Raw genomic sequence first — 12725 nt, 5'->3', positions numbered from 1 at the left:
TTTGTGAGAACTTCGCCACAGAGGACGAACCAACTGCGAGACAAAGTAGAAGATTTAACACAAGAAAAAAGAAAATCAGTTCTCTCCTTTTGCAAACGAGGTGGGTAGAGAGTCACGATGCACTTCAGCGTTTCCTTGAACTGTACGTGCCTATTGTACAATTCCTCGAATATTTGGAAGAAGAGGCCGCGTCATCTGATACTTCATCAAAAGCTTCTAAACTGCTCAATGCCATTACGAAGCCCGAGTTTGTCGTTTCGCTTCAGATCTATAGCGACCTCTTCTCTTTGACACTGCCACTTTGTAAGTTTTTTCAAAAAATTGACTGTGACTTGGCTCAAGCGTGCGATCACGTAAAGAATGTTATAGACGTTCTTTCCACAAAAAGGGCTAGTGCGGAAACGGAATTTAATAAGATTTTTCTGAAGTCGCTCTCTTTGCTGAAGATCACAAATGTTGAGATGGCCCTACCACGCATCACTGGAAGGCAGATGCAAAGAAGCAACGTACCTTCTGCTACTCCCGAAGAGTACTACCGGATGAATGTGTATTTGCCTTTGCTGGCTGACTTAAAAAATCAATTAAGAGACCGGTTCGATGCCCATAAGAAGGTCGTGGTTGACCTTAACATGCTGCTGCTGAAATTCTGCGCATCGGCTAGCCTTTCTGATATTGCTGATGCAGTGCAGTTTTACCTAGGCGACATTCCTTCGGCTAATGTCATCGAAGAAGAGTTCACACTGTGTGTGAACAAATGCTGCCAGATCGAAGAAAAGAATCGCCCAGCTTGTGCTTTACAGGTCTTAGAGATTTGCAACCGCGTCTTTTTTCCGAACAACCACAGCCTACTTTCTATCCTGGCGACTTTACCCGTGTTGACGTCGACCCCGGAACAGACTTTTTCCACACTGAGAAGGCTGAAGAGCTACCTTCAAAATCATATGAACAACGACAGATTGACCGGACTATCACTGCTCAGCATCCATCGAGAACTTCAAGTGACCCCAGAACAAGTCCTCACAGAATTTTGCAAGTTGCCGAGAAGGAAAAACTTCCTCGTTTAAACTTCCCTCTATGTTTCAAAAGTCGATTAAAAGCTAAACCCAGCTAGCCCAAGCTTCAACCCTTCTATCCTTTCGCAATTACGAGGAAACTATCCAGCAAGCAGAATGTGCGAACGGTAACAAGAAGATCGGAATGTCGGGTGACTTGTTTGTTTGCTTGCATACATGCTGTCACGGACTGCAATTTTTGCAACCCGGCGTAACGGCAAATTAACGGGCGCCGCACTCCCCCGCTGACCGACGGAACCGTTCGCTCATGAAAAGACTGGCCTTTAGTGCAGGGAAGTACTGAATGGGGTGTTCTTCTTCAAACGTTAGTCGCCAATGTTTGATCCTTTGTACCTACGGCGGCGTCGGCAGGGTCGTCAAAGGCCGCGATGCACCCCGAACTAGCTGTAGACTGCAAGACGCACCGGCTGAAACCAAGTAAACTGACCATTCCCACGGGCAAAACTGCTTGTGGACAAGCCGTATCAGAGAACCCCAACAGGTTGTCACTCTCGCTCAGTTGAGGACCCTCTCCTAACTAAAAAGGGACGTAGTCAATATATTTTTAGGGGGGAGTTTCTAACAAAGAAACGTGCATGATTGGACCCATGTAGAGGTCTCTTTTCCCCCAGGACGAGAATCAGGGGACACGGAGGTTGATTTAAGAGCAGGATTTCGCATTGCTAAGCAGTCTAGTTGCTGACCAACATGGTGTAGAAAAAGATCAAGAAGTATCCCTTAAGTGGTTGTGGCTCCGTGTCGGCTGGCCACCTGAACTTAGCCATTCGTCTAGTTGTGACGCGAAATTAACGTCTGTAACGTAGGCATCGGTACTTGAATCTCGAGTAAGCTCAACGTGCCCGAGATCAGCTTCAAGCACTAGCCTCCCGGAAACACCAGCGCTGCAACACCGCAGACATCGCAGTCGTGCCAGAACTCTCTCTGACTTCTCGCATCCGATCGTCGTGGACTCAACGCTGCCGGTCATCACAGGTATCCCTTCACCTGTTTATACCTTCGGACTTTCTCATCTGTAGTTTTATTGTTGGTTAGTTTTGTGTAGTTTCTAATACTTCTCTCTTGTAAGCTGATTTATTGATTTTATATGTATTTTGTTAGTTGGTATTAAGTGTTGTACTAGATTCCTCTGTAGTGCTGCAATATCACTAGAGTTTTGTTTTTCCCCACATACGTCTCTGATCTCTTCACTGTCTCTGCTTACGTACGGAACGACCTAACATGCTGTTACTCCCGTCGCCGACTTCGCGCTGGCGACTCTAGAGTGACAGCTTGTAACACATACATACCGTTTTTGTACCGCGGTTACATTGCGTTACTTCATCAGTAGCCGTTGGTCGCGGTGTCCCCGGCTTTGGTGGTGCTATTGTCCATTTCTTGCTTTAACCAGAATTTGAGGTTGACATACCAATTTCTTTATTTGGGTAGAAATAATTGAAAAGTACCATCGAATTATTACAAGTAAGCGATGTACTTGTTTTATTCACGAAAATAAGCCAGTATAAATATTAAAAAATGGCAGCCGTTCTACATGCAACCCCCCCCCCCCCCCCCAAAAAAAAAAAAAAAATCCTGGGTACGGCCTTGAATAGCTTCGTCCCCTTCTAGCCTAGCACCTTGGGCTGTAGTTATAAACCTCTGCTCTAGGCTCGTCTCATTTATTGGGGAGTTTAGATGGTTCCAAAATTTCTCAGCTGCCTTTCTAGCTCGAGTTACCAGCTGGGGTAACTCGAGCGTCCCTAGGCGGTGAAGTTCGGAATCCGAGCCGGCGCAGGCAGCTCCGTAAACCGCCGCCAGCTGGGCAGATCAGGAGTACAGTAGGTCGTGGTTGGCACTACGTCTGTTTCCTGTGAGAAAAAGTGTCATGGCAGCTTCTGGTTTTGTCGTTGAACCAGCGCGAAGTTCAAGCTACGTGTTTATTTGCGGCAAGCACTCTTCCTCGCGGTAAATTTACTCTTCAGTGACGACAGTGATGAACACAAATGTTCACAGGTTCATAGTGCACCTCATGTCAAGGACGGGTAAGCTGTCAACCTCTAACTAATCTCCGGGTGAACGCGCTTTTGCACCATTAATTTCGTGGCAGTGGTAGCAATACCGCTCTGTGTTAATGTACCACAATTCGAAAACGTTCTCGCTGCGCAAGTCGCTCGGTTTGTACAACAGCCTGGTGAGATTATTGTAAAGGCTAATACAGATCTTAACGATAAAAGTAAGACTTTCATTGTTTACCGTACTTCCGCCATACGTGTTGCGTATTTCTCTTGTTGCGATACGTGTAATCATGATGTACGTTTATTGTGTGTGTAACTTAAACACGTCGCTGGTTTTAAGATCACGTGTCGCTCTTCTGCTGTGCCCGATCTACAGCGGGAGCGTTTCAACCAGGTAAAATCGGCTGCGCTGACACTGAGTGACGGACGAGTCAGCTGCTCAGTGCTGCATAACAAATTAGGGTGACACGTCACATTTGGCCCACTTTTCGAATCGTTATGCTATTTGGATTGATGAATTACTGAAAAAAAATTGCAGATTAGCGTCGGTGGGAAGGCGGGTGTTATTTACCTTCGCCCAGGAATGAACTCTTCATTGGTTAGCCAGCACTCATGCGTCCAGCACTTGACATGCTGGTAATAAAATAAAAAGACGCAATTACTAAATATACTAATTTTGGTGCTACAGTGTAAGAACATCATTCTTTTTGTTTCTTTCTTATTTTGAGTCTTAGTATAGTACATACCTATCTGTAGACGCAAGATTGCAGAAAATAAACAAAGAAGAGCAATTGTTGTGTCACTAACTCAGTCAAATGATTGCTCTTGAGAAACCAAGACACTGGGCGCATTGAAAATCTACCAAAATACAGACAAAAATGAGCTATTATTAACACAAATTATACAAGGCAGTATTAATTTTATTATTTTTTAATAATCGCAAGTGTCATGTTATGAAACCAAAAACACAGAAGTTGTGAGGAAGACGGGCTTAAAGAGATGAAACATTTGTGAACACGGGTTGTCGCTAGTGCCATCGTCTCAACATGCAGACTTTTTCAAGGCTGCAACTGTTGACCTATCTGAATTGTGTAGGGCAGATTTATTAAGATGAAGGGAATGTGGGATACATTAGTGCTAACAATCAGCAAATGACGACAAAACATTTCACATATGTTGTACCAACAAGGCCAAAATTTATCCCTTGCCTACCTTAGTGCATTTTGTATATTCTTCGTACCCTCTCCTCCAACTTAAACAAAGCAGGGAAGGCCACATGCGAAAACGGGGAGATGAAAACAAGAAGTCGGCATGCTGAACTGTGTGAGTTAAAAGCCAATCCCCCGTAATGGGTTGCGCCAGGGTAAAAGGGGCAATCAATCAAAAGCCCATGAAACAGAAAGAAATGAGGGGCAGGAAGGAGCAAGTGTTTTGCATGGATGAGTAGAAAAGGAGAAGACATTTTGCTGAATTATCTTTGCCTCGAGGAAGCACCGCCTGACAATTGGGATAATTAGCCTTGAATATTCTTTGAAGGATGGCTTATTTTTTATAGGTTCTCGTTGTGTATGTGCCATGTCAAATTGGTTCAAGTGCCCCCTTTGAATCATATATACTTGTTGGCTTGAATGTATTAAACTTGTGAATAAGGTTGGCTTGAATGTATTAAACTTGTGAATAAGGTGCGGCAATTTTTCTTTTTCAAAAAGCTGGTTACAGTATTCAAGGTTTAAAATTGTTGAAGATATGTCCTGCCACTATAAGTTCTGCACCATTGCTTCCAGTCATTTGCCATGCTTGCTCGATGACTATTTAATGAAACATTAACAGGTTGTCCTGTTTGTTCAGTAGAATTGAGAGCTGGACTGGTTGGTGAAATATCATTTTAACATGTGGCGTAGTAGCGCAACTTTGACGGGGACACAGAGGACAAGAAAAGCGAGTGTCGTGTTTTCTTGAACTCTGTGTCCCTGTCAAAGTTGTGCTACTGCATCATGTTAAAATGTTGTCCTGTTTGTGACAATATGTATATTTAATCATGCGAATAATGTTTAAACTAGTGCAGGTAAAACTAGATTTTATACTATGCATAAACCACTTTAGTGCTTTTAATTCTAACATAATCTTGAAGGTGTTTGCAGGTCTTAAATCTTAGATGACAACTAGGTAATACGTGTACAAAAAAATGCGGATTTACTTTTGCATGCACAACCATCTCGGGGAACGTTTTCGGAAGCGGCTCGTTGCTTGTTAATGTTGGGTATTACTTGCGAAGGATATTATTTAAGTTTGGAAGTGTGTTTCAGTATTTGATTGCAAAGGCTAGCGGCTGGTTAGGCTGGGCTATGGGACATGTTCAGCTAGTGATGATTTCCTCATTTTCAAGCTTCATTTTGGATTTCGTTCAGAGTGTTGTGCAGGTAATTTCGCCAAATGTCTCCTTTGGCGTGCTTAATTGGTGAGCATAGTGATCGTTGTCGCTACAGACGCTTCTTAAACGTTTTGCCTGTCTGATGAATATTTCTTCTTTGCCGTGTCATAGATGATGGCTTGTGTAGTCTATGTATTATAGTTGGCTATTCGTTGGCATTATGTAGAGCGTAACCTTTGATTTCTCTGTAAAAGAAAGAACTCCAAGATAGCCCCATTAAGATGCACATCACAAGCATTCACCACTGAAAATTAAATTAGGCCAAATATGTTAGCAGCAAGAACAACATTGTAAACCAAACCAAGATCCTTTTTTTTTTTCTTCTTTTTGTTCGTTTTGACTGGGGGTGAAGTCTGCTTCTCCTGCACATCCTTCCTCCTCAAAATTTCTCTTGGCTCTGCCCTGTTCATTTTTCTTTTCAGATTGGCATTGCCTGCTATATGTTTATGGTGTGGGGAAAGGATTTGTATTTTTTTCATACCTCACATTAAAGAATGTTTCAATATATACCGTCATATCTAGGAAGTTAATTTGGCTGAAAGGGTGGTGCATGGTAAATTTGCTACTAGGGTGAAACTTCTTACAATTGCCAATTAATGCAATTGTCATGAATGCATGTCAGAAAGGAGGCAAGCAGCAGAGATGTTGAATCTATTCTTCAAAATGATTCTATCTTCAATAATATCAGTGTTACCTCAAGACAACTTATCCACTGAAAGATTAAAGAACAACATTTAAACCAAGAAAAACGCATGTGTTAGTCTCTGTTTATGATAGAGTTGTAAAGAACAAGTGGACTAAATGTCATGTTTTGCCACTATTGAACCGATGTGGTAGAATCTGTGGAAGGAAACTCTGGAGGAATTTATAGGCCTCTGCTGCTGTAGTCTCAAGCAGTTTGGTTCCCTTCACTGCAGCAATGTGACATGGGTGAAATCACATTGTACAAACTCTGTACTCCCAACACCAGTTTGCTGTGCATCTTTACACTTGATTCACAAGTTTCTTGTGTGTAGACAGGCTTAAAGAGATGAAACTTTTGTGAACACGGGTTGTTGCTAGGGCCATCGTCTCAACATGCAGACTTTTTCAAGGCTGCAACTGCCGACCTATCTGAATTGTGTAGGGCAGATTTATCAAGCTTCTTGTGTGTGTTTTACAAGCTTCTTGTGTGTATTTACAAAAGAATTACAAGGATACTGAAGAGAAACAGTCACCTTGTTTAGATAGACAAACTGCACTCTGAGTACTCTAATGTCAATGCCACTTGTTTCACTATCCCAAGTTCAATGCTAGTGGAGAAAATAAAGGTTGAAGTTTCACTATTGGAAGTTGTGCCGAAATGTCCATGCGTGACGTCAAAAGTTTTTAAATGTATCATTCACAATTTTGTGATTGGCTCGGTGATATTTTCTGAAACTTCATATGCTAGGTCTGTGACACCCACAGATGACAATGTCCTTCATTTTTATTGATTATAAGCTATGTCGAACCCAGTAAATGCCATCAAAATTAATGATGTCATGGTGTTTGGTGAGACATTTTCTTTGCACAATTTCACACTTGCCAAGCGTCATGTCGTGGTAAGAGTGGTGATGTGAAATCATACTTCTATAGTATGCGAAAACTTATTTCGCTCTTTAGTGTCCTTTCAACACTCAAAGAAAAAAACTAATAAGAATGATATAGAGTATCTGACCAGCTCATTCACCTGGACCAAAGAGAAATGAAAGTCAGTGTAGTTGTATTGTTAAGTGTATCACATCTCAATGCGTATAATCCTAGGAGGATGGAAGATAGGAAGCGTGACAAAGAGGACAATTTATTGCAACAGACACACATTACATGTACATTTAAACAAGCCCGTGCACTGCTTTTCTCAAAAAAAAAAAAATGCTGTCTCACAAGTCTGCAGCACTGTGGTATCTTGTGAGGCAACATTCACACACCCGAGCAGAGCATTATGAAAATATCTTTAAACAATTTAACTGTTGTGTGCTCCGTTAAAAAAGGTTTGCAGTCAAGATAACTGGGTCATTAGCCACTCATTGCAACAAAAGAAATGACATGTCCAGTTTTTGTGGTGGTACTCTCTTACCATTATTTACTAACTGAATTGGAACAACCGAAACAACTGCTAAACAAAGCACATCGTCTTTTGAAGGCATCTATTGGCAAACAAAAGAACGAATTATGGCCGTTGGATAGGCGCTGATAAAAACAGAAGCGGGCACGCTTTTTTCAGCTGTAGGTTGATGGTACTGTAGCCAGTCGTCGCTGAACGCAGGCCACGTGCTCATGTTTTCCCTTTCATAAAAGACACTGTATAACCATGCTGACTGTGACTGGTGACGTGGGAAGTGTGCCCTCACAAGCTCAAAGACTACACATGGCTGAAGATTGCCCTCATTTACACAACTTGTTTGATAGACATGCGAGTTTCACCTTGGTGAACTAAAACTTGAAACAGTGCAAACGTATGCGGTATGCTGTGTTTCATCTCTTTGCGTAGGGGTACAAGCTGTCTAGGTTCTTAGTACTTGAAAATGAGAGATGCACACTGGCCCAAGCACTACCTCCAACTTCATACTACTGTAAAATCCTGAGAAATCACCCCCTCGACGCTGAAAGTTTATCTGGAAGGGGGTCCTTGCTTGGTCTCGGACACTAATTCTATATAGGAGGGCCTTTAAGAAAAATGCACACCTGTGTTTCTAATGAAATGCTGTATTCAATATACACGCATTTACTGTTTTACAGACCCGAGGAGAATCCTTGTGTGAAATTTCAGGTGTTATGACAAGGCGGGAAAGATGGATGTTCTACAAATGTTCAGACAATTTGTGACAACTCAGAATGCAAGTCCGGGGCATCACATTGTAAAAGTGTTAAAAAAATCTTGCGCATATATAAGGACTCTCAGAACTTTGGTTCCGAAGAACTGCTGCTGTAGAATTCCGTAGTGGAAAACAAGGTTGAAAAATAATTGCAGGAGGGGAGGGGGCGCTTGCTCTCTATTTTACAGTGCGCACTCGCAATTGAAGTTGGAATGAAGGCACAAGCTTATGCTTTTTTCATAGCATTGCCAGGGCTGCACAAGAGGCCCATTGAATGTGACTACCCTTTGTTAAGGTTGAAGGAGGAAGTTGCTGATGTAACCGGGTGTAGGAAACGAACGCTGACAAGAAGAGGATACGAAAAACAAACAAGTTTATGACATTATTTACACCCATTTACAGGAAAGAAGGGTTAGTGGTTTCACAAACCACGGGCGTGGTGGTTGAACCGTTACATGGTTCAGAGCGACGTCCAGCACTCTGCGGCGTCGTTTTAAGCCCTGTCGGGCTCCTCCTCTTTGAGTGGAACACCAATCACAAGCACACATCAGGTGAGGGGGACGAGCATGCACAGTCCACGTGAACGTGAACGTCTAATATTGAGTCGTGAACACTGCACTGCAAGGTGGCTCCAGCGGGGCTCTTCCTTGTCGTGTGTGTGCCGCTAGTCGAGAGGTACCAAGCTCCTGACGGCATACATCAAAGGGTCCGCTGATTTGTTCGCTTAATTAGCGGGGCGATTTGTGGCGGCCGCCACGGTCTCTTCTAGGGAAGATGCTGTCTTTGTTCTCTCTCGCACGGTTAACGGCGTCGTGGCGACACGTCTCACCCTCGGGCTAACAGGAACAATGCCTGGCGGGCATAGGCAGCCCGCCGGTCGGCTACTTGACTGAGGATTAAAAGAGCGCCGCTCCTCTGTCAGCTCTGGCGCCGGTCACAATAGCTTCCCCATCGCCAGATAAGTCGCCGAGGCCATCAGTCACCGCTGCTGCTCGAAGGGGCGACGAAAGGGTCCGTAGTTGAAAGTCAGGAACTCGCCTTTGCTTGCCACATGGTCTCGGTGATTGCAGAAACCTTCGACAGCGTCTGGCAGACTGGGCGCCGAAGAGATTGAGAGCCTCCCCAATAGACCGTCTTACGCACAATGGCGTCTGCCGAGACGAATTGCTGGGCTAAACTTAACAGCTCCTCCGCCGCCCGGAAAATCTCGGCTGGCCACCGCTCCCAACCGCTGGGCACGAAGAGAATGGCTGGTGACGAGGACAATGGCCTGGCTTTGACCCTCCAGCTGCGAACTCCTAACCAACTCCCAAACCAGCTCACAATGATAGATAACAGCAAGGCTAACCACACAACACAATACCATGCTGCAGTCAAGCACATTAGACCCGCTTAAAACCCTCCAGGCTACTCAAGAAATAAACAAAAGAAAACCCTTTACACTAAAATTTTGAGACAATTTGGTGCCGCCAAAGTTACAACAATCATGGACATGGAGATGCTTACCAAAGATGGAACGAATTGGCGTGTGAGAAAAGCACACAAAGGCAAACACAATTTGGCCCCATATAACCGTAATCACACTCCTTCAAAACTAGCTTTTTCTACAATCCACACTACTAAGTTGTAACTAACATCTGCTAATTTATCATTAACTTAATGAAACACCACTATCTACAATGGTTCACAGGAATGATGCCTGTACCTACACAAAGTAACTGTGCGCATTCTCTATCCTCTCATTACAAGCTTAAAACGTAGTCGTGGGTGCCTACTTGGAGGACACCCCGACGCCAATAAAAACTCTCACAACAGAATGAAATGCGTTCTATAAGTAAGAGAAAAGTATCTCTAGCCTCAAAGTTCGGTGAACGCAACGCTCTCAGCTCAAGTGATCATATGGTCCTTATAAGCAATCACTAAAACAACAAAATGAAGGGATCAAAACCTCTCATACTACACGCTCACTCGATGAATGTAGCTTCATGTCAGCCCATGTTTTTAAAGAACGCCCAGGATTTTACTGTGCGCCCTAGCACGACATCATACTCTCATCCAAAGAGCGCTAGCATACGGAAACGCACCTAACCATAGGTGATATCCCTTTAACTTAGGTATCCCTAAACACGCATCTGAACGTAAATATTCACAAAAAACAAAACGCTATGAAATATAACGCTAGACGCCGTAAACGTCATGCGCATCTAACAAAACATGCGTTAATTTTGTGCTAAAACTCCTGTACCGAATGTTTCTCCAACATGAGCACTTTGAAAATCGCTTTTGGTTTATTCGAAAACCTTTTTTTTTTTAGGAATGCTCATTTACTTTTTTAAGACAGTCGACAACTCCGCGCTACACAACAAAAAGTACGAAGCATACAAACTCTGGCTCCGCTCGAAAACGCTACCACGATTTCAAAATTTAGTGGGCGTACAAATCTTCATTCGTGACCTACATGCTTTTATCTCAAACAAAACTAATTTCACGCAGTCGGCAGACTGATGCGGGCCACTGCTTCCGCATAACAACTCAACTGAAAACACTTACAATGCTTTTAAAAAAAAGATCTAGAAGGGAAGAACTGCTGCCACACGAACTAGCCGGGGAGATGACAAAAGAATATTACTTCAAAAACAAAAAATAAGCAAAGATGCTTCCCCGTAGATTCCTGTGTCACTTTCTCCAGCTTACAGCTGCCGCTCACTTCAATCGCACTTGCGGCGGTTGCGGTCTTGCCGGATTTCGAGAACTCCCGAGGCAACGTCGCGTCTGGGCTACAAGCTGAACGGCGCAGTCACGCATCATTCGCGATTTCAGCCTGCCTCTGTCAGGTTCGCGGAGTGGGTTTGAGCGATGCGTGGAAAAGAGTGGCCATGCCCTTTTTGGGCTCGCTCCTGTGCTGCGTTTAGCAATTGTGGCCTTTCTTTTAAGACCACGTCGACATTCCTGTCTACGAAAAGCTCTAGGTCTCCACCCCGCATCCCGTCGCGAGGGCTTGCGCCATGGCCTACCGTTTCACCGCCTGTGCCTTACTGTACGCCACAAAGGCCTGTTCGTTGAACTGGCCGATGATCTACTCTTTTGTCGTTCGCCCGGCTGATTGCTACCTCTTCCATGCCTTCGCTTTATCGCTCGCGTACGCTTCCCTCTTTTATGGCGACGTTTGCGACTGACTTGTCCTGCACTGCTTTGAGTTTTGTCGCAGGTTGAGTCATCAATGATTTTGCAGCTCAAGGGCGCACCATGAATCTTGCTGTGGACGGAATCGGAAAACTGGTGCTTTACACGAGATTCTATTTGCGAACCGGCGTTCTTTCTACTTTTCGTCTGGTTGCTCGGACGCATGCAAACTGACTTAGGCGTCGATGCAAAGTGCCTAGTACTACTTGCTACACTCAAAGGTTTTGCACCTTCTTTTACACGCGTAGTACTGTTTGTCTCCCTCACGGCTTGGCGACGTCTCTTTCCTCTGCGCCGCTTCTTGTGGCTCGTTTCTGAGCTTCCCGATCGCAACTCCAGCTCGTTAACACTCTCACTGCTTCTGTCTGCTGTCTCATCCACGCAGTTTAAATGATTTTTGACCGAGTCATCTTTCTTTTCACACACTGCACTGGCGGACAGGTTAACACAATAAGGAACAATGCAGCTCTTCGAACAATCTCGCTGGCATTCCTGGGAGCTATCTGCAACCGCGTTGTTGCCCTCACTCTCTACTTTGGCTGCTTCTCCTGAGCTTTTTCCGGTGTTCTTGACTACTTCCACAATGTCTGCAAGATCCACCGTCGCGACAGAGTTGAGGTCTGTACCAGCTTTTCTACAGCTATCCTAGCTGTTTCGCTAGCATTTAACTGGCACAGCACTTTGTCGCACTCGCTCTGGCCTTTGTCGGCCTCTCTACTCAATGCAGCATCATTCGCAGTACTCAAACTCGATTCGTCTTTGAATCTGCTGCTATTTTCACATGTGCTAGCCTTCTCTGCGGCTCTAAACTGCACCTCACTCATTTCAATATCGCACTTCTCGTGTGCTACAGTTGCGGATGGCTGAATCTTCTGCCGCATTGCCTCAACTTTTTGTTCCGACAGTTCAATCTCTAGGCTGAGGGCTCGCTCACGCTCTTCACCTCGCTCGCGTTTTTCTATCTCCCATTTTCGCTCTCTATCCACCTTGGTGCTATAAGAGACACGCGGACATCTCTCAGGGTTAATTTTACTACCAGCACACCGTCGCGCGTTCTTCACGGGAGCGTTCAAGAGCTTGTACTCAATTCGCTTTCCGTCAGCTCTGATGCCGACACACCGCAGTAAAACTGCCTTAGCTACATTGTAATTATTGAACTCCTCCTCGGAAAGGTACCTTATTCTATCCATTAAACTGCATGGGAGAACAC

At 44.3% G+C, this 12725-nt stretch overlaps 1 protein-coding gene across 6 annotated transcripts in view; it reads left to right on the top strand.

Moving 5' to 3' along the window:
• Window positions 1-2856: 2856 nt before the first annotated feature.
• LOC119163913 (uncharacterized) overlaps window positions 2857-12725 on the top strand; it is a 43704-nt gene continuing 33835 nt past the window's right edge. For 2 of the 6 annotated variants that reach the window (XR_012885775.1, XR_012885773.1), the window contains exon 1: window positions 2870-3091. Coding sequence is in view for 1 of the 6 variants with exons in the window: in XM_075872477.1 (XP_075728592.1) it covers window positions 3043-3091 (49 nt within the window). In the remaining 5 variants the exon portion in view is untranslated. Of the gene's footprint in view, window positions 3092-12725 lie in introns of all 6 variants that reach the window. The other 4 variants (XR_012885772.1, XR_012885776.1, XR_012885774.1 and 1 more) reach the window with 4 other exon arrangements.

This window comes from Rhipicephalus microplus, chromosome 8, assembly GCF_043290135.1.
Source record: "Rhipicephalus microplus isolate Deutch F79 chromosome 8, USDA_Rmic, whole genome shotgun sequence".
Taxonomy (NCBI): domain Eukaryota; kingdom Metazoa; phylum Arthropoda; class Arachnida; order Ixodida; family Ixodidae; genus Rhipicephalus; species Rhipicephalus microplus.
The sequence above is the reverse complement of the archived record's forward strand: the minus strand, read 5'-3'. Positions and strand labels throughout refer to the sequence as shown.